General features: G+C 45.2%; 1 protein-coding gene across 1 annotated transcript in view; it reads right to left on the reverse strand.

Annotated features, from left to right (window-relative positions):
- The window catches only part of LOC127580818 (diacylglycerol kinase theta-like), a 200,583-nt gene extending 183,890 nt beyond the window's left edge, over positions 1–16,693 (reverse strand). Inside the window, 1 exon segment of the mRNA XM_052034735.1 lies at positions 16,031–16,693. Within this exon segment, the coding sequence (XP_051890695.1) occupies positions 16,031–16,673 (643 nt within the window). The 5' untranslated portion in view covers positions 16,674–16,693.
- Between the last annotated feature and the right edge of the window lie 5,681 nt (positions 16,694–22,374).

Below are 22,374 nucleotides of genomic sequence, written 5' to 3' on the forward strand. Positions count from 1 at the left end.
CCTATATATTCATGACTGCGTGGCCAGATCCTGCTCTAACTCTACAAGTTTGCAGATGACACCACCATAGTAGGCTGGATCTCAAATAATGATGAGTCAGAGTACAGGAAAGAGATAGAAAGTCTAGTGGCATGCTGTCAAGACAACAACCTTTCCCTCAATGTCAGCAAAACGAAGGAGATGGTCATTGACTTCAGGAAGCATGGCAGAGCACACGCCCCTGTATGTATCAATGGTGATGAGGTGGAGATGGTTGAGAGCTTCAAGTTCCTAGGTGCGAACCATCACCAATATCTTGTCCTGGTCGAACACTGTAGACACCAAGAAAGCTCATCGGCACCTCTACTTCCTCAGAAGGCTAAGGAAGTTCGGAATGCCCTGTTGACCCTCACCAATTTTTATAGAAAGCATCCTCTCCAGATGTCTTACAGCTTGGTAGGGCAATTGCTCTGCCCAAGACCATAAGAAATTGCAGAAGGTTGTGGGCATAGCTCAGCACATCACGAAAACCAGCCCTCCATGGACTCTGCCTACACTTCCCACTGCCTTGGAAAAGCAGCCAACATAATCGAAGACCCCTCCAACCCCGGACATTCCCTTTTCTCCCCCCTTCCATCAGGCAGAAGATACAAAAGCTTGAAAACATGCCTCACCAGACTCAAGGACAGTTTCTATCCTGCTATTATTAAAGCATCCCAAAAATTGTTGCAAATGAAGAACTAGGACAGACAAAGAAACTCAGGAAAATTACCATCATCAGGGAAGTGGTACTGAGCAAGTTGTTGGAACTACAGGCTGACAAGTCTCTGGCTCCTTATGGATTTCATTCTAGAGTTTAAAAATGGTTAGCGAAGTGGTTGATATGTTTGTTTTAATCTTCTAAGTTTACAATTTTACAAAATTTGGTAAGGTTCCATTAGATTGGAAAATAGCAAATGTAACTCCTTAATTTAACAAGGGAGATAGAAGGAAACTACAGGTCAGTTAGTTTAACATCTATCATAGGGAAAACGTTAAAAAAATATTATGAGAGATTACAGCAGGCACTTAGAAAAATTCAAGATAATCCAGCAAAGTCAATATGGTTAAGTCATCTTTGATCAATTTATTGTTCTCAAGAAATACGTGCTGTGGATAAAGGGGACATCAGTGGATGTACTATACTTATATTTCCAGAAGGTATTTGATAAGGTGTGGCATCAAAGATTGAGAAAAATAAAAGCTCACATTATAGAAGGAAACATAACAGCATGGACAGAAGTTGTCAGGCTAACAGGAAACAGAAGGAGACTTAAATAGGTTTATCATTGCTTGGCGAGATGGAACAAGAGGTGGTGTCCCAACTTTTTACAACTTACATGAATGACTTGGCTGAAGGCACAGGAGGTCTGGCAGCTAAATCTACTGATGACACAGAGATAGGTGGGAAATAACTTGTGAAGGTGAAGTGAGGAAATGACAAAGGGTATAAGTGGGCAAAGATCTGGCAAATAGAATATAATGTGGAAAAATGTGAAATTGTCCATTTTGACAGGAAAAATAATGAAGTACATTATGTAAATGGTAAGAGATTGCCAAGATGTAGAGAGATCTGGGTGTCCTAGTGCATGATTTGTAAGAGGCTAATATGCAGGTAGAGCAAGTATTTAGGAAAGCTAACAAAACGTTAGTCTTTATTGCTAAGAAAACTGAATCCAAAAGTAGGGAGGTTTTGCTTCAACTGCATTAGGCATTGGTGAGAGGACATGCAGAGTACAAGTCCTCCCCAGCTTACAAATGCCCGACTGACGAACAGCCCATACATACAAACAAGCATTTGGGAGACGTGTGGGGGTGGATTTGCTGGCTGCTGTGGGCCTGTCAACAACTTCTGCCATGTGGGAACTTGGCTCTTGGCTGCATTTCCAACTTACGAACTGTTCGGGTTATGAACAGCTCACAGGAACGTAACCTGGGGAAGACCTGTACTGTGTAGAGTGCTGGTCTCATTTAAGAAAGGATGCTATTGCATTGGAAATTGTTCAGAAAAGACCTACTAGACTGGTGCCTGGAATAGGTGGTGTTTCTGATGAGGAAAGGTTGGACAGGCTAAGTCTGTACTCACTGGTCTAGAAGAGTGAGTGGTGACTTGATTGAAATGTACAAGATTCTGAGAGGTCTTGAGAGGGTAGAGCATGCAGAGCGTGTTTCCTCTTGACCAAAGCTGGAACTAGGAATCACTGCTTTAAAATAAAGAAAGGCCCATTTAAGACAGAGACAAGATGAACTTTCATCTCTGAGTGTTGAGATTTTTTGGAGTTCTCTTCCTCAAAAGGTGGTGGAAGCAGCATCTGAACATAGAGGTAGATGGATACTTGAAGAGCAGTGGAATGGAAGGTCACCAGAGTGAGACAGGTGTGCAGAGCTGAGGTTACAATGAAATTAGCCGTGACCTGACTGAATGGCTGTGCAGGCTCGTGGAGTTCAGTCACCTACCCATGCCCCTTGAGGAACAACCTACAGAGATGGTCAAGCAGCATCTATGGGGGAAAGAATTAGAGTCAGGGTAATACAGCAAGGGAACGGGCCCTTCACTCACCAGGGTGGCATAAAATATCCCACAGTACAATTTCAAAGAAAAGCAGGGAAATTATCTCCAGTGTTCTGGCTAAGACATACCATAGAGTCATTGAGTCCTACAGCCTGGAAACAAGCCCTTCAGCCCAACTTGTCCATGCCGACCAAGATGCCCATCTAAGCTAGTCTCATTTACCTGCATTTGACCCATATCCCTCTAAACCTTTCCCATCCATGTACCTGTGCAAATGTCTTTTAAATGTTGTTACTGTACCTGCCTCAACCACTTCCTCTGGCAGCTCAATCCATAGACTCACCACCCTCTGCCTGAAGTTACCCCATACGTCCCTTTTATATCTTTCCCCTTTCACCTTAGACTTATTGCCTCTAGTTTTTGATTCCCTTTCCCTGGGAAAAAGTCAACATTTCAGTTTGAAACCCTGCATCAGGAGTGTAGAGGGAAGATTGCTGATGTAAAAAGGGAGGTGGTGAGTCAGGGGCCAGTGGGTGATTGTGGACCAAGGAGGTGTGAAGGATGATGGGCAGATGAAGCCAGGTAGGGGTGGGGGTGAGGGAGAGTGGAGTTGAGAGACATAGAAGCAGATGGGTAATAGATGGAAACAGACAAAAAGAAGAGCCAAATGGAGCCAGGTACAGGGAGGGCAGGGTGAAGCTGGTTGCTATGCAGGAACCAGGGCTGGAATCTGATAAGACAAATAGGACTAGCTTAGAACATGGAACATTACAGCACAGTACAGGCCCTTTGGCCCACAATGTTGTACCAACATTTTATCCTGCTCTAAGATCTATCTAACCCTTCCCTCCCACATAGCCCTCCATTCCTCTATCATTCATGCGTCTCAGAGTCCCTTAAATGTCCCTAATGTATCTGCCCCCACAACCTCTGCTGGCAGTGCATTCCACGCACCCACCACTCTCTGTGTAAAAAAAAAACTTACCCCTGACATCCCCCTTTATACCTTCCTCCAATCACCTTAAGATTATGCCCTCTCGTGTTAGCCATTGTCGCCCTGGGAATAAGTCTCTGACTGTCCACTCGATCTGTGCCTCTTATCATCTTGTACATCTCTATCAAGTCACCTTTCATCCTCCTTCTCTCCAAAGAGAAAAGCCCCAGCTCACTCAACCTATCCTCATAAGACATGCTCTCCAATCCCGGCAGATTGGTCGATTAGATGAGCATTTGGTCGGCATGGATGATTTGGGCCGAAAGGCCTGTTTCAGTGCTGTATTACTCAATGTCTCTAAGGAAGGTGATACTCCTTCCTCCCCCCCACTAACAGATACTGCTCGATCTGCTGAGTTCCTCCAGCAGAGAGTTTGTTGCTCCAGATTCCAGCATCTGCAGTTGTTTTTATTTTCGCCAACGTGAAACGTTGACTGTTTCTCTCTCCACGGGTCTTGCCTGATCTGACGAATATTTCTAGCATTTCCTTTGTTAAATTTCATTCTTCCTAAATTTTAAAGACAGAATTCTGTGACAAGAGTGAGAATACTGGAGGCTTATTTGCGGACATATTCAACCTCTCCCTGCTTCAATCTCAGGTTCCCTCCTGTTTTAAGAAGACCACTATCATTCCGGTACCAAAGAAAAGCAAGGTAACATTCCTCAATGACTACTGACCAGTGGCTCTGACATCCACCATCATGAAGTGCTTTGAGAGGCTGGTCATGGCACGCATCAACTCCAGCCTACCAGACAACCTAGACCCATTGCAATTCGCCTATCGCCGAAACAGTTCTACACTGGACAGTAAGGACACTAACGTCAGACTATTGTTTATTGACTACAGCTCTGCCTTCAATACAATAATACCAAACAAGCTTGTCACCAGACTCCAAGACCTAGGACTCAACACCTCCCTCTGTAACTGGATCCTTGACTTTCTAACAAACAGACCACAATCAGTGAGGATAGGCAGCAATTCCTCCAGCACGATTATTCTCAACACTGGTGCACCTCAAGGCTGCGTCCTCAGCCCTCTACTCTACTCCCTATACACTCATGACTGTGTGGCCAGATTCTGCTCTAACTCCATTTACAAGTTTGCAGATGATACTACCGTTGTAGGCCATATCTCAAACAGTGATGAATCGGAGTACAGGAAGGAGATAGAGAGCTTAGTGGAATGGTGTCATGACAACAACCTTTCCCTCAATGCCAACAAAACTAAAGAGCTGGTCATTGACTTCAGGAAAGGGGGCGGTGTACATACACCTGTCTACATCAATGGTGCTGAGGTCGAGAGGGTTGACAGCTTCAAGTTCCTGGGAGTGAACATCACCAACAACCTGTCCTGGACAAACCACATGGATGCCATGGCCAAGAAAGCTCACCAGCACCTCTACTTCCTCAGGAGGCTAAAGAAATTTGGTTTGTCCCCTTTGACTCTCACCAACTTTTACTGATGCACCATAGAAAGCATCCTATCAGGATGTATCACGGCTTGGTATGGCAACTGCTCTGCCCAAGACAGCAAGAAGCTGCAGAGAGTTGTGGACACAGCCCAGCACATCACGGGCACCAGTCTCCCCTCCTTGGACTCTGTCTTTACCTCTCGTTGTCTTGGTGTAGCAGCCGGCATAATCAAAGACCCCACCCACCCGTGACATTCTCTCTTCTCTCCTCTTCCATCGGGTAGAAGATACAGGAGCCTGAGGGCACGTACCACCAGACTTAAGGACAGCTTCTACCCACAGTGATAAGACTATTGAACAGTTCCCTTATACAATGAGATGGACTATGACCTATGACCTCATGACCTCACGATCTACCTTGTTGTGACCTTGCACCTTATTGCACTGCACTTTCTCTGTCGCTGTGACACTTTACTCTGTACTGTTATTGTTTTTGTTACCTGTACTACATCAAAGCACTCTGTACTAACTCAATGTAACTGCACTGTGTAATGAATTGACCTGTAAGATCGGTTTGTAAGACAAGTTTTTCACTGTACCTCGGTACGTGACAATAATAAACCAATACCAATTAATAATTGGAATTGGTAGATAGAGACAGTTACCACCTCTGTAGAGCTTTGTGTCAGATAGGGTATGTTGGAACTCATGTTTGTGTGCTCGGGTCAAAAGATTGGGTGTGTCATTGTAAGTATGGGTATGTAAGGTTGAGTCCATTGAGGTAAAACAAGTTGAGGCACAACAAATTACAATCATGGATTCTTTTTTCCATGACGCATGTTTCTAACACTCCCATTTTCAAGCATTGCCATCAGCAGATTAGGACATACGCTCAGTCTCAGCAACCTGCATTAACACAGCATATTTAATAAAGGAATACGTTTTGTAGAAGCATTCAAAACAGAATTCAACATCAAGATAAGGTGATAACAGACCAAAACTTCCTTTGAGAAATATAGATAGGGCAAGGAAAGAAATTTTAGACCTTAGGGTCTTGGTTCATGGAGGCTCAGCAGCTAATGCTGGGGTAAAGTTAACTGTGGATTCACAAAGCCAGAACTGGTGGAATAGAGGTCTTAACAGGAAACATTGCAGGTGGTCACAAAGCCAGCTGTATAGAAAGGACAGCTCTGGCCAAAGTATTAATTTTCTTAGCCCTCAACTATGATTGTAAACGTATAGGATGTGATGGCTCTCTTATCCAAAGTTAAACTTACTTAGCACCTCGTGTTTTTATGAATCCATGGTTTCCTGACCACAACAGATTTTTCAGATACAACACATGCAAGCAACAACTTGTTCTTGGAATAGTCCTTAGGTATGAAATAGTGCCATATTTGTTATTTGCAGGTAAAAGCAAAGCATTTTTATAGGTAGATTAAAATAAATGCAACTGTCCTGGACCATGTAATCTTAAAAATCGTAATGACTCCACTAACGAATCCATGAAGCAAAAGCAGGAGGCAACCACGAGCTCTGCCATAAGACCATAGTCCACCTTTTAGCTCAGTGCCATTTTCCTACATTAACCCATATCCCTTGACACCTTTGATATCTAAAAATTTAACCACCTTATCAACTCAGCCTCCACAGTTCTCCTGAGCAGAGGATTCAAGATTCATTATCCACTAGATGAGGAAATTTCTTCTCATTTGTCCTGAACGCCCAACCCTTACTTTGAAACTGTAATTCGCAGTTCCTACACAGACAGGCAAACATCAACACACACAAAATGCCTGAGGAACTCAGCAGGTCAGGCAGCATCTTTGGAGGGAAATGAACAGTCAACATTTCAGACCAAGACCCTTCTTCAGGACTGGAAAGGAAGTGGGCAGAAGCCAGAATGTCGGGGGAGGGGCTGAATATTCCCTGTCAAACCCAACAAGAATTTTATATCCTTCATTGAGAACACCCCTCATTCTTTTAAACTCAAGACTGCTTAGGGCCAGTGCAACCAGCAATTCCTTCGTCGACTCCTCCAGAATCTCAGGATAGAACATAGAACAGTACAGCACAGGAACAGGCCCTTCAGTCCACAATGTCTTTGCCAAACATGATGCCAATTTAAACTAATCCCATCTGCCTGCACATTGTCTATATCCCTCCATTCCCTGCCTGTTCTTGTGCTTGTCAAAATGTCTCTTAAATGTTGCTATCGTATCTGATTCCACCACTTCCCCTGACAGCATCTTCCAGGCACCCACCACTCTCTGTGTAAAGAAACTTGCCTCACAAATCTCTCTTAAACTTTCCCCATCTCCCTTAAGTCTACACCCTCCAGTATTTGACACTTCCACCCTATCCATGCCTCTCATAATCTTATATACTTCTATCAGGCTGCCCCTTGGCATTTCCAGTAGCCAAGCTTCAGTCCACATTGACAAAAGGCAATGCATTAATGTGAATACAGAAAGCATCTGGACAGTAAAGACACCTATGTTAGATCATTATTGACTACAGCTCCACCTTCAATACTATAATTCCATGCAAACTCATCACCAAACTCCTGGACCTGGGACTCAACACCTCCCTTTGCAAGTGGATCCTTGACTTCCTGACCAACAGACCCCAATCGGTAAGGATAGGCAGCAACACCTGGCCACGATTATTCTCAACATTCTTGCCCCACAAGACTGCGCCCTCAGATCTCTACTCTACTCCCTATACACTCATGACTGTGTGGCCAGAGTCTGCTCAAACTCCATCTACAAGTTTGCAGATGACACCACCGTAGTGGGCTGGATCTCAAATAACAATGAGTCAGAGTACGAGAAGGAGATAGAAAATCTAGTGACATGGTGTCATGACAACAACCTTTCCCTCAACGTCAGCAAAGCAAAAGAACTGGTCATTGACTTCAGGAAAGGGGGAAATGCATATGCTCCTGTTTACATCAACCGTGCTGAGGTCAAGAGGGTTAGAACTTCAAGTTCCTAGGAGCGAACATCACCAATAGCCTGTCCTGGTCCAACCATGTAGACGCCATGGCCAAGAAAGCTCACCAGTGCCTCTACTTCCTCAGGAGGCTAAAGAAATTTGGCACGTTCCCTTTGACGCTCACCAATTTTTATCAATGCCCCATATAAAGCATCCTATCCAGGTGCATCACAGCTTGGTATGGCAACTGCTCTGCCCGTGATCAAAAGAAACTGCAGAGAGTTGTGGACACAGCTCAACACATCACAGAAACCAACCTCCTTTCCACGGACTCTGTCTACCCTTCTCACTGCATCGGTAAAGCAGCCAGCATAATCAGAGACCGCACCCACCCCAGACATTCTCTCTTCTCCTCCCCCAATCCCTACCCATCAGGTAGAAGATACAAAAGTCTGAAAACATGTACCACCAGGCTCAAGGACAGCTTCTAACCCATTATTATAAGACTATTGAACAGTCCCCTTGTACGATAAGATGGGCTCTTGGCCTCACAGTCTATCTCGTTAAGGCCTTGCACCTTACTGTCTGCCTAAACCGCACATTCTCTGTAACTGTAACACTTTATTCTGCATTCTATTATTGTTTTCCCTTGTACTACCTCAATGCACTGTTGCAATGAATTGATCTGTATGGAAGGTATGCAAGACAAGTTTTTCACTGTACCTTGGTACATGTGACAATATTAAACCAATTTACATACCAATTGGGTCATTATTTCAAATACTGCCACTGCAGCTGGGGAATTGAAAGTCAATTAATTAAATCTCTTGGAATGAAGCTAGCGTCAATAATAAGGAAATAGAAAATTCTGTAAATGCAATTGGGAGAAAAACGGGATTCATGTTTCAGGTGAATGACTTTACATCAGAACTGAAAAAAATGTAGTCTGTCAACAGAAGATGAAAAAAAGCAAGGTGTTGCACTTTGGGAGGTCAAATGAAACTGTTAATGGTAGGGCCCTTAATAGCATTGAGGTACAGAGGGATCTTGGGGTCCAGGTCCATAGTTCACGGAAAGTGGCGACACAAGTGGATGAGGTGGTAAAAAAGGCATATGGCATGCTTGCCTTCATTGGTAGGGCTGCTGAGTAAGAAAGCCATGCTGCAGCTATATAAAACATTAGTCAGACTGCACTTAGAGTATTGTGTGCAGTTCTGGTCGCCCCATTACAGGAAGGATGTGAAGATTGTGGAGAGGGTGCAGAAGAGGTTCGCCAGGATGCTGCCTGGATTTAGAGGGTATGAGCTACAAAGAAAGGTTGGACAAAACTGGGTTCTTCTCCCTGGACCGTTGGAGGCTGAGGGGAGACCTAATAGAGCTTTTTTAAAATTATGAGAGGCATAGATAGGGTAGACAGTCAGAATCATTTCCCTATGGTATAAATGTCAAACACCAGAGGACGTGCTTTTAAGGTTAGAGGGGGTAAGTTTAAAGGCGATATGAAGGGCAATTTTTTGGTGAAGTTTAAGAGGCTTTTAGATAGACACATGAATATTAAGGGAATGGAGGGATATGGATGATACACAGGAGGAGGACATTTAGTATAAATTGGCATCAGGATTGACACAACATCGTGGGTAGAATGGCCTGTCCAGCCTTGTGCTGTTCTATGTTCTATATAAACTTTCTCTGAATGACATTCAATATGTTGATATGTGAGTAAGGAGATAAATACTGCACACAGAACTCAAATTGTGGTCTCACTAATGCTCCAGAGAAATGAAACATAACCTCCCTCCTTTTATGTTCAATTCCCTCCCAATAAATGGTAACATTCTGCTAGCTTTCCTAATTACTTGCGGCCCCCTGCATACTAGACTTTTGTGTCTTCAGCAGATTTAGCACCAAAACCTCAGTGCCTCCATCCAAGACATTTAAATAAATTGTAAGAAATTAAGTCACAGTCATAGAGTTGCAGAGCATGGAATCAGGCCATTCGGCCCACTACATCCATGCTGACCATTGGGCACCTTCCGTATTTATCCTGTCTTCCAGCTCTTGGCCAGTGGCCTTCAATACCTAAGCAATTCAAGTGCTCAACTAGACACCTGTTAAATGGTGTTAGTGAGGCCACAACACTAGTTCATATGTGATATCACTTGTTACATCTTGCCAACCAGAAAGTCACCTACTTATGCCTTCAATCCATTCTCTGTTAAGCCAACCAATCTTTGTTCCACACCAAGTGTTCCCTTCTACATGGTGAGATTTTAATTTCCCCAATAACCTCTGAGGTGGCACCTTATTAAATGGCTCTTAGAAATCTAGGTAAAGTACATCTGAGTTCCCCTTTACCTACAACAAGTTACTTCTTCAGAGAACATTAATAAATTGGTCATACCGTCTCCCATTCAGAAAACCATGTTGACTTTGCCTCATTACCTTGATTTTTATTATAGTGCCCTGTTACAACAAAAGCTCCTCTTTAGTAATAATTTCTAACATTTTCCCTATGGCAGGTGTTAAGCAACCTTGTCTGTATTAGCCCTTTTTAAGTAAAATAGTTTATATTTGCTGTTTTACAATCGAATTGATTCTTCCCAAATCTAGGGAATTGTGGAAAATTAAATCTAATACATAACAATCTCACTGGCCAAAAATTAAACAGCTGAAAGAACTCACTTGGTCAATCTGCATCCGTAGAGGCAAAGGGATGGTCAATGTTTTGGGTCATGACCCTGCATCAGGACTGAACCTCATTAGCTACTTCTTTTAAGACTCCACCATGAAATCCACCAAGATCTGGAGACATGTCAGTCTGTAGCTTCAACATTTTGCTTTGTACCACTTCACTGGTGTTTGCAATTTTTCCCAAGTTCCTCTGTTCCTTCCAATTCCAGATTTACAGCTGTGGACCGTAACTTGCATCTTCTAAAGTGAAGACTGATGCACACTTATCTGCCTTGTCCTTGTTATCCATTATTAATTCTCCAGCCTCACTTTCTACAGAACCAACATTCAACTTGTTAATTCAATTCCTTTAAAAATATCTATAGAAACTGTCGCTATTGATTTTGGTATTTCTGGTTAGCTTTTGGTATTTCTGGTTAGCTCTAGGTATTTCTAGTTAGCTTTATCCTGGCCCCCACTCTTTCCTTCCTGATTAATCTTTTAATTGCTCTTTGCTGTTTTTATATTCTGCCCAATATCTGAGCCACCAGCTGTTTTTGTACAATCATATACTTTTTCTTTAAGTTTGTTACCATCTTTAACTTTTTTAGTTAATCATAAATGTTGGGACCTTCATAAGAACATAAGAAATAGGAGCAGGAGTCAGCCATCTAGCCCATCAAGTCTGCTCCGCCATTCAATAGATCCTGGCTGATCTGGCCGTGGACTCAGATCCACCTATCTGCCTTTTCCCCATAACCCTTAATTCCCCTACTATGCAAAAATCTATTGAACTGTGTCTTAAATATATTTAATGAGGTAGCCTCTACAGCTTCCCTGGGCAGAATTCCACAGATTCACTACTCTCTGGGAAAAGCAATCTCCGTCCTAAATCTATTCCCCTGAATCTTGAGGTGATGTGCCCCAGTTCTAGTCTCACCCACCAGTGGAAACAACCTTCCTGCCACTATCTTATCTATCTCTTTCATAATTTTATATGTTTCTATAAGATCCCCTCTCATTCTTCTGTATTCCAGCAAGTATAGTCCCAGGCGACTCATAGGCTAACCCCTCATCTCCGTAATGAACCTGGTGAACCTCCTCTGCACTGAGACCAGAACTGCACGCAGTACTCCAGGTGTGGCCTCACCAGTACCCTGTACAGTTGCAGCATAACCTCACTGCTCTTAAATTCAATCCCTCCAGCAATGAAGGCCGACATTCCATTTGCCTTCTTGATGACCTGTTGCATCTGCAAACCAACCTTTTGAGATTCATGCACGAGAACTTCCAAGTCCCTCTGCACAAAAGCATGCTGTAATCTTTCACTATTTAAATAATAATCTGATCTATTTTTCCTTGCAAAGTGGATGACCTCACATTTACCAACATTGTAGTCCATCTGCCAGAACCTTGCCCACTCACTTAACCTATCTATCTCTCTCTGCAGACTCTCCGCATCCTCTGCACAATTTGCTTTTCCACTCAGTTGAGTGTCATCAGCAAACTTAGCTACGCTACACTTGGTCCACTCTTCCAAACCGTTAATGTATAACGTGAACAGTTGCAGGCCCAGCACCGACCCCTGCGGCACCCCGCTCACCATTGATTGCCAACCAGAGAAATGCCCATTTATCCCAATGCTCTGCCTTCTATTGGTTAACCAATCCTCTATCCATGCCAATACCTTACCCCCAACTCCATGCAGACTTATCTTATGGATAAGTCTTTTATGCAGCACCTTATCGAACACCTTCCAGAAATCCAAGAATATAACATCCACCTGTTCCCCTCTATCCACTGCCTCATTGTATCCTCAAAGAACTCCAGTAAGTTTGTCAAACAGGACCTGCCCTTCCTGAATCCATGTTGTGTCTGCCTGATGGAACGACTTCTATCCGGATGTCTTGCTATTTCTTCCTTAATGATAGCTTCAAGCATTTTTCCGACTACAGGCATTAAGCTAACTGGCCTATAGTTACCCGCCTTTTGCCAACATCCTTTTTTAAACAGTGGCATGACATTCACTGTCTTCCATTTCGCCGGGACCTGCCAGAGTCCAGAGAATTCTTGTAAATTATCACAAAGCCTCTACTATAACTTGTACCATTTCTTTCAGTACCCTGGGATGCATCCCATCATGACCAAGGGACTTGTCTACCTCAGGCCCATCAGTTTGCTCATCACTACCTCCTTCATGACAGCGATTGTATCGATTGGAATTTTTCTTTCTTAGAATGTATTTATTTTGCACATTCTCAAAGACTCCCTCACTCATCTCAAAATGCATCTTGATTGACCAATGGCTTAACCTAATGTACCAGTTCACCTTAGCAGGTTCTGCTTTCATGACTACCCTTATTTAAGTTTAAAATACTAGGGTTAGAGGTGTACAGCACAGAAATGGGCCCTTCAGCCCACCACGTCCATGCTGACCTTTTTGCCCATCTACATGAATCCCTTTGACCTTCACTAATTCTGTGTCCGTCTATGCCTTGCCTATTTAAGAGTCTGTCTAAATGTCTTTTAAATGTCGTGATTGTATGTTTCCACCACCTCCGCTGGCAGCGAGTTCCAGATACTGACCACACACTGGAAAAACACCTCCCCTCAAATCCCCTCTAAAACTCCATATTCTCACTTCAAACTTATTGATACCCCGACCATAGAAAAAGATTCTGACTACCTACCCGAGCTATATGCCTCTCATAATCTCATATACTTGTGTCAGGTCAACCCTCAGCCTCCTTTGTTCTAGGGAAAACGAGCCGAGCCTGTCCAAAGTTTTCCCATAACTAATTCCAGAGGTTTAAGGTGAGAAGGGGAAAGTTCAAAGGAGTTGTGTGGTGCAAGTTTTTTTTAAACACAGAAGACGGTAAGTGCCTGGAACACACTGCCAGGGGAAGTGACAGCAGATACAATAGAGACATTTACAGGCAGAGAATACAGATATAGACCACGTGTAGTCGTCGTGGTTGGCGCAGACATAGTAGGCCGAAGGGCCTGTTCCCTGTTAAGATTTTCCAAATGTCTTGCCATTACCTCTTTAACAGCAGATTCCACAATTTTCCCAATGACTAATGTTAGGCAAACTGGCCTATAGTTTCCTGTTTCAGTCTCCCCCCTTTCTTGAATAGTGATGTCATATTTACTGTTTTCCAATCCTCTGGGACCTCTCCAAAATCCAGAGAATTTTCATATATCACAACCAATGCATCACTACCTCAGCAACCACTTCCATTCAGACTTTCAGCTGCAGCCCATCAGGTCCAAAGGAACTGTCACCCTCTAGCCCCAGTATTTTGCTGAGAACTGTTTCTCTCGTGAAAGAGATTATTTTAAGTTCCTCCCTCCCTATAGCCTCTTGATTATCGATCACTATTGGGATGATTTAGTAGCTTCAGCTGTGAAAGAGCGATCATCGCTTCAAACTTCTCCGTCTCTCAATTTCCCATTACTAATCCCCCGTCTCAACCCGTAAGAGAAGAATGTTCTCTTTAGCTCCTTCTCTTTCCTTTTGTATACTACATCTCCATGCAGCAAGATCCAGACAACCTAAGTGGCAAGTAACCACAGAAGTACCAAGAAGGGACTGCATCCAACAAAAGAGTCAAACCACCTAACATGAAATTACATTATCATCACTGAAACCTCCACCATCAACATCCCAGGGACTAGCATTGACTAGAATTTCCACTGAAGCAACAACTTAAATACTACGGTTGCAAGAGCTGGTCAGAGATTGGGTGTCCTCTTGATTCCTGAAAGTCTTTGCACCAGCTACAAAGTACACGTCAGCAGTAAGATGGATAACTCTCCATTTGTCTGAAATCGCTCAGCTCAACAACTTGCACAAAGCATGATTCTATCCGGAACAAAGAAACCCACCTGATTAGCACATCATTCACTGGTCTAAGCATTCATTCCCTACTTCACTGGTGCACCATGTTGCAGTGTGCGCCATATACAAAATGCTCCACAGTTAACCTCCTTGGATCCTCCAACAGCAGTCCCAAACCGACATCCTTCACTGTCAAGAACAGGAGCTTTAGTGTATGGGAACACCAGCACCTGCAGATTCCCTGCCAAATCCCACACCATCCTCACTTGGAAATTTTGCTAATCCTTCGTTGCCACTGCATCTACAATCTCTCAACCATTTTGTGGTAGTAGTGGATAAAGGCGCATCATCTTCTCAAGGGCAGTTAGGACTTGTCAATCAATGCTGGCCTTGTGAGCCATGCCAGATCCCAAAAACATAAAGTAAATTATAAATAGGGTTATATAAATATGTTGTTGTTAGAAAATAAATAACTGCTTTGCTCTTCACCATGTACAAAGCAATACCATCATTTCTTACTTTAGAGTCCACAACTCTGGATATGTCAGAAGATTTACCGCTTGTAGTTCTCAAGGATTAATTGTTAAAACATCAAAGGTCTTAAGATTTACAATTAAAAGAAACTGATTAAGCCACAAATTGAATATTGATATAAATGATAGACATTCAGATATTCAGAAACACACAGACCAAAACAGATTTCTGCAAGTCCAGTTAGAACTCCAAGGTATAGGCTCTGCTCAGTGCACAGAATCTTATTTAAGCTGCGAATGTCTAAGTTTATACTTGTGACAATAGAGAGGAGGATATTCAGGCCGCTGGGTCTAAACCTGCTCCCAAGGAAGCAATCCCATTGGTCCCATTCCCTCTCTTCTTATTTCCTATACCTATATAGAGTTATAGAGAGTTGTGGACACAGCTCAGTATACCACGGAAACTAGCCTCCCCGCTATGCACTCTGTCTACAATCAGAGCAGAGCAGAGCAACACAGCAAACAGGAGTAGGAGGCCACTCAGCCCTTTAAGTTGCTCCAATATTCAGTCTGATAACACTGCTGGATGCCTCCACAAATCAAATCACCATCACAGAGAAAGAATGCAGATCAACAGGACCTGGTTCGAATTTTACAGATCTGCTGTTATTATGACTGAAGCAAAACACTCAGCTCTTCAGATGGAATTTTAGGGCATTTTTACCTCGAATGAGGGAAGCCTAACTACAGCATTAAATCTGGGTGGGGTAGCTCCCAAGCTCCTTCCTCTGGGCTCAGGACCATCAGCAGCAGTGCAGCGAGGATCCAAACCACAGACAACCCGGCCCGGGGTCCCTCACACCCTATCCACCTCCCTCCCCCCACCCTACCCCCCCCCCCCACAAACCCCCGCCACCCTACCCACCTCACACCCTACCCTACCCCACCCCCACCCTGCCCACCTCCCTCTCCCCACCCTACCCCCCCCCTCTCCCCACCCTACCCCCCCAAACCCCCGCCACCCTACCCACCCCCCTGCTCTCCCTCCCCACACCCCTCGGCCCGTCGCCCCCTGCTCTCCCTCCCCAAGCCCCTCGCCCCCTGCTCTCCCTCCCCAAGCCCCTCGGCCCGTCGCCCCCTGCTCTCCTCCCACAATGAGGACGGTGGGACTCACGGTCGCACTGGAAGCCGCCGAGCCCCCAGATGAAGTCGGTGCAGTGCTGGCAGAAGGTGGGCTTGGTCAGGGTCACTTTCCTCAGGCGGTGACCGTGGCCCAGGTGCCGGCGGTGGCCGCGGCCCGACCGCGGGCTGCAGTTGGGGCCGCCGCTGCTCTGCGGCTCCCGGAGGCGGGGGAGCGAAGCGCGGCTCTCCGCCATCCGCCTGCGTCCTGCTCGGGCCGTGCTGGAGGGCGGGGCGGCCCGGGGCCTGGCCCCCGGCGTGGCGGCGGCGCTCAGGCGGAGCCCGGGCCCGCCCCGGCCCCGCTCCTCCGTCCGCTGCCCGGACATCCGGCCGGTCCGCACGGTCCGGGCCCGGCGGGAAGCGGGGGCTCGGCGCGGCGGGCCGGGCACCGGGGGAAGCTGAAGCACCCGGACCCGGAGGGGGCGGCTGTTAACCGGCACGTCCGGGAGTCTCGCCCCAGGGCCGGGCAGTGTAAAGCCGGAGGGCAGCGGCGTGAGGTGACGGGAGGGTTTCAGGATGTGGTGGGTGACTGACAGCGGGGTATCGTCTGCGGCTGCGGCCACACCGGGACAGGAGGAGATCCACCAGAACTTGCCCTGGGCTCGGCACAGGCCGGGCTTGGGCAGGAGCAGGGACATAGGTGAGCCCCAGGCCGGAGCCTCGACCCGGAGCCCCAGGCCGGAGCCTCGACCCGGAGCCCCAGGCCCGGAGCCTCAGGGCCGGAGCCTCAGACCCGGAGCCCCAGGCCCGGAGCCCCAGACCCGGAGCCTCAGGGCCGGAGCCCCAGACCCGGAGCCCCAGGCCCGGAGCCTCAGGGCCGGAGCCCCAGAGCCGGAGCCTCAGGCCGGAGGGCAGAGATTTAGTTTAAGGAGTAAGAGGTTTAGAGGATTTTTTTTCACCCAGAAGGTGGTTCAGATTTGGAACCCTTTCCGCATGCATGATGGAGGCAGAGACTCTCAGTATTTACGATGACAGATGGAACTTGATCCTGATGTGTGAGGTGATGCATTTTGGAAGGTTTAATAAGGGTAGGACATGCAGCATGTACCCGAGGGTCCTAGGGGTTGTTGATGAGCAGAGGAACTGTGGAGTACAAGTCTAAAGTTGGCAGTACAGGAGGGTAAGGTGGTGAAGAAGGCATACGGGATGCTTGCTGTCATTGGCCATGGTGTAGAATATAAAAGCTAGGACATCTTTATACGTTACAGTTTTATAATAAAACATTTTTCAGGCTTCACCTGCAGTACTGTGTGCAGTTCGGATCATCACAATATAGGAAGGATGTAAATGCATTGGAGAGGGTGCAGAGAAGATTCAGCCGAATATTGCCTGGGATGGTCTGCTTCAGTTATCTTAGAACAGTACAGCACAGAAGCAGACCCTTCTGGCCCACCTTGTCCATGCTGACTGTAAAGTCCATCTACGCTAATCCAATATGCCTGCATTAGGCTTTAGCCCTCCACTCCTTTCACGACCAAGTAACTGTCCAAACATCTTTTAAACATTGCCTTTGCCACTTCATATGGCAGCTCATTCCATATACTCACCTTCTCACCTTAAACCTGTGCCCTCTAGTTATAGACCCCCCCCCCCCCCCATCCTGGGAAAAAGAATTTTATAAACCTCCACATGGTCACCCCTTGGCCTCCTACATTCTGGTGAGGATAAACCCAGCCCATCTAATTTCTACTTAATAACTTCCGGTTTCTATTCCAGGCAACATCCTGGTGAATCTCTTCTGCACTTTCTGTATTGCTACCACATCCTTCCTTTAGTGTAGTGACCAGAACTGTGCACAATACTCCAAGTGTGGTCAAATTGATGTTTCATACAGCTGCAACATGATGTCCCAACTCTTGTACTCTATTACTTGGCCTATAAGGCAAGCATACCAAATGCCATTTTCTATACCCTATCCACCTGTGTTGCCACTTTAAGCAAGCTATAGACTTGCACCCCAAGGTCTGTTTGAACATCAACGCTCCTCAGATCCCTGCCATTTATATGTCCTATCAGCGTTTTACTTCCCAAAGTGCATTACCTCACACTTATCTGGATTAAATTCCATCTGCCACCACTCTGCCCAACTTTCCAGCTGATCTATGTCCCACTGTATCCTTAGATAACCTTCTTTGTTTTCTACAAAGCCACCAGTTTTCATATCTGCAAATTTACTAATCATAACCCCCCACATTTTCATCTGTCACTTATATATATTACAAACAAAAATTCCAGCAGCAATCCCTGCAGTACACCACTTGTTACAGACTTCCAGTCAGGAAAATACCCATCCACCACTACCCTCTGTCCCCTATCATCACTAAGCTAATTTTGGATCCAATTTACCAACACACTTGAGATCCCTTGTGCATTAACTTTCTGGACCACCCTACTGTGTGAGTCCTTGATAAAAGCCTCACTGAAGTCCATGTAAACCACGTCTACTTCTCTACCTTCATCCCTAGTTACCTCCTCCAAAAACTCAATCTGATCTGTGAGACATGATCCCCCCGAACAAAGCAATGCTAACTTCTCCTAATCAGTCCCTGCCTTTCCATAGAACAGTACAACACAGAACGGGCGCTTCGGCCCACAATGTTGTGCCGACATAGCTAATCCCTCCAAGCTACAGAATGCCCGTATCCCTCCATTTTCCTCTCATTCATGTGCCCATCCAAGCCCCTCTTCAAAGCCACCAATGAATTTGCCTCCACCACCCTATCAGGCAACACATTCCAGGCATCCACCACTCTCTCAGTAAAAAACTTACCCCTCACGTCTCTTCTGAACCGACGCCCTCTCAACTTAAATGCATGCCCTCTGGTATTAGACATTTCAACCCTGTGGAAAAGATACTGGCTATCTATCTATGCCTCTCATAATCTTATAAACCTCAATCAGATCACCCCTCAGCCTCTTGCCACTCCAGAGAAAAGAGCCCAAGTTTGTCCAGCATCTCCTGATAGCTCACGCCCTCAAATCCAGGCAGCATCCTGGTAAATCTCCTCTGCACCTTCTCTGAAGCCTCGACATCCTTCCAAAAGTAAGGTGACCAGAATTGCACACAATGCTCTAAATGCGGCCTAACCAGAGTTCTATAGGGATGCATCATAACTTCTTGACTCCTATACTCAATACCTCGATGAATGAAAACAAGTATTCCATAAGCCTTCTTAACCGCCCTATCAACCAGTGAAACCACTTTCAATGAGTCATGGACTTGCACCCCAAGGTCCCTCTGCTCTTCAACACAGTTAAGGGTCTTGCCCCTAAGAGTGTACTGCCTCTTGACATTAGTCCGATCAAGGTGCAACACCTCACATTTATCAGGGTTACACTCCATCTGCCATTTCTCTGCCCACATCTGCAACTGATCCATATCCCTCTGTATCCGTCGCCAGTCTCCTACGCTATTCACAACTCCACCAATCTTGGTATTATCTGCAAACTTAATAACCCATACATCAACATACTCATCCAGGTCATTTATGTACATCACAAACAGCAGAGGTCCCAGCACAGATCCCTGCGGAACACCACTACTCACAGGCCTCCAGCCCGTTCCAAAGGAACATAAATCCTTCTCCTCAGAACCTTCTACAACTTCCCTACCACCAATGTAAGGCTCACAGGCCTGTTGTTCTCAGGCTCAGTGCTACTGCCCTTCTTAAATAAGGAAGAACCTTGACTATCCTCCAGTCTTCTGGTACCTTGCCCATAACTAATGAAGATGCAACAATCTCTGTCAGAACCCCAGCAGTCTCTTCCTTTAGCATTCTGGGATAGATCCCATCAAGCCATGGGGACTTATCCACTCCAATGTGCTCCAATATTAGTGTACCTCCAAATCTCAAGCCTCCACATCCTTCTCCCTGGAGAATACCAATATTCCTTTGGGGCCTTGTTCATGTACCCTGGCTCCATGCACAGATTTCCACTGTTCCCTGAGGGGAACTACTCTTTCCTTAGCTGCCCTCTTGCTTACATTATACTTATAAAAGGTTTTAGGAAAGCTTGGTTTAACTAAGACCAGTGCTTTTCTTGATATGAGTAATTTGAACTTGGATGTGTGCAAGGCACAAATTCCAAATTTGCAAGTGACACAAAATTTCAAGGTGTTATGAACCTTGAAGAGAACATAAATAATAAACCAAGGCTGTTGGAATGTGTGGATTGAAATTTAAGATAAAATTTAATGCTGACAAATTTGAAATGTCACATTTTCATAGGGAAAATGATGAAATAATGGCAAAATAACTTAGAAAGCACCATTTTAAAAGGGGTGCAGGGATACAATGATCTATGGATATATGTGTGTAGTTCATTGAAAGTGACGGCAGGTTGAGGAGATAGGCATATGTGATCATGAGCTTTCTCAAAAGGAACAGTGAAAGAGCAAGGTGAGCCTTTATAAAATACTGGTTCAGCACAGCTGGAGCATTATATTGAGATGCCCCACATTAGGAACAATCTGAAGGCTTTAGAGAAGGTAGAAAATAGATTTACCAAAATTATGAGATCATTTTGTATAAAACTTTGATTAGGCCTCACTTGGGGTATTGTGTGCAGTTCTGGTTGCCCCATCACCAGGAAGGATGTGAAGACGTTTGGAGAGGGTTCAAAAGAGGTTCACCAGAATGCTGCCTTGGATTAGAGGGTATTCACTATAAGGAGAGGTTGGACAAACTTGGATTGTTTTCTCTGGAGCATTGAAAGCTGAGGGGAGACCTGATAGAAGTTTATAACATTATGAGAGGCAGCCAGAATCTTTTTCCCCAGGGTAGAAATGCTGAACACGTTTCTTTAATGTATAGCTTTAAGGTGAGAGGTGGAAAGTTTAAAGGTGATGTGTGGGGCATGTTTTTTTTTAAAAGTGGTAGGTGTCTGAAATGCGCTGCCGGAGGTTGTAGTGGAAGCAGACGTGATAGTATGGCAGTGGGAGATGTGCAAAAGATCCTTAGATAGGCACATGAATATGGAGGGATATAGATCATAAGCAGAAGGGATTAGTTTAATTTGGCATCATGCTTGGCACAGACATCGTGGGTCGAAGGGCCTGTTCCTGTGCTGTGCTGCTCGAAATGCTGGAATCTAAACATCAATTATTTGGGTGGGTTGAAGAAGCTGGGGTTAGGGTTATTCTCCTTGGAACAGGTGAGTTGTAATAAGATCTGTTTGAGATATTTAAAATCATGAATGTTATAGACAGGGGTATGTGAATAAATACTGTTCCCACTGGTGCAGGGATCAAGAATTATTTTTCACAGGTCCGAAGTGCACTGCTAGGTGTTGGGGAAGCAGGTTCAGTTGTCTTCTTCTTGGGTAATCCCTAGGGATTGAAGATGATTTGCTTCTACTTGAATTCTGTAGGTTCTGAGATGGCTGATGAGGTCACTGTGGGACCTACAGACACTGCCATTGAAAGGGTAGGAGAAGATTGGCTGGGCAGGTAGGACAGTGTACTTTGGGAGCTGGCATGCTCCTTTGCTACTTACACTGGGCTTCCTGAATGTTCCTTCTCCACTCTGAACAGTCCAGTGTTTCAGTTTTTCCCAAGGAGACTTTGAGAATATCCTTCCATCCTCACAGAGGTGGTGGTGCAATCAGTACACAGTAACTCTGGCAGCAGGTTCCAGATACCAGCTGCACTGTGTAAATGAAAAGCTTACCCCTCAGATCCCCTTTAAAACTCCTACCTCTCACTTTAAGCCTGTACCCTTTTGTATTTGATATCCCTACCGTGGGAAATAGATTCTGACTATCCACCCTCTCTATGTCTCTCAATCTTTATGCTTCTATTCGGTCACCCCTTAGCCTTTTTTTTCCAGAGCAATACAGCACAGATACAGGCCCTTCAGCCCAACAAGTCCATGCCAACCATGGTGCCCACCCATCTTGTCCCAATTTCCTGCATTCGGCCCATATCCCTCTAAGCCCTGCCCCTCCGTCTACCTACCCAATTGCTTCCTAAGTTATACTATTGTACCTGCCTCAACCACCTCCTCTGGCAGCCCATTTCTTTGCTCCAAGGAAAACAAGCCCAGCCAATCCAAACTTCCCATCATTAAAATCTTCCAATCCAGGCAACATCCTGATGAATCTCTTCATCTGCCATCTTCCAGTCTTCCATCTTCCAGTCCAGAGAAAGGGTCTTGATCCGAAACGTCGACTGTCCATCTCCTCCCTAAATGTTGCATACGTTTAAGGTGAGAGGGGAAAGATTTAATAGGAACTTGAGGGACAACTTTTTTTGCACAAAGGGTGGTATGTATGTGGAATGAGCTACCAGAGGAAATGGTTGAGGGAGGTACAATAACAACTTTTAAGAGATGGTTGGAC

Source organism: Pristis pectinata, chromosome 2 (assembly GCF_009764475.1).
Source record: "Pristis pectinata isolate sPriPec2 chromosome 2, sPriPec2.1.pri, whole genome shotgun sequence".
Lineage (NCBI taxonomy): Eukaryota > Metazoa > Chordata > Chondrichthyes > Rhinopristiformes > Pristidae > Pristis > Pristis pectinata.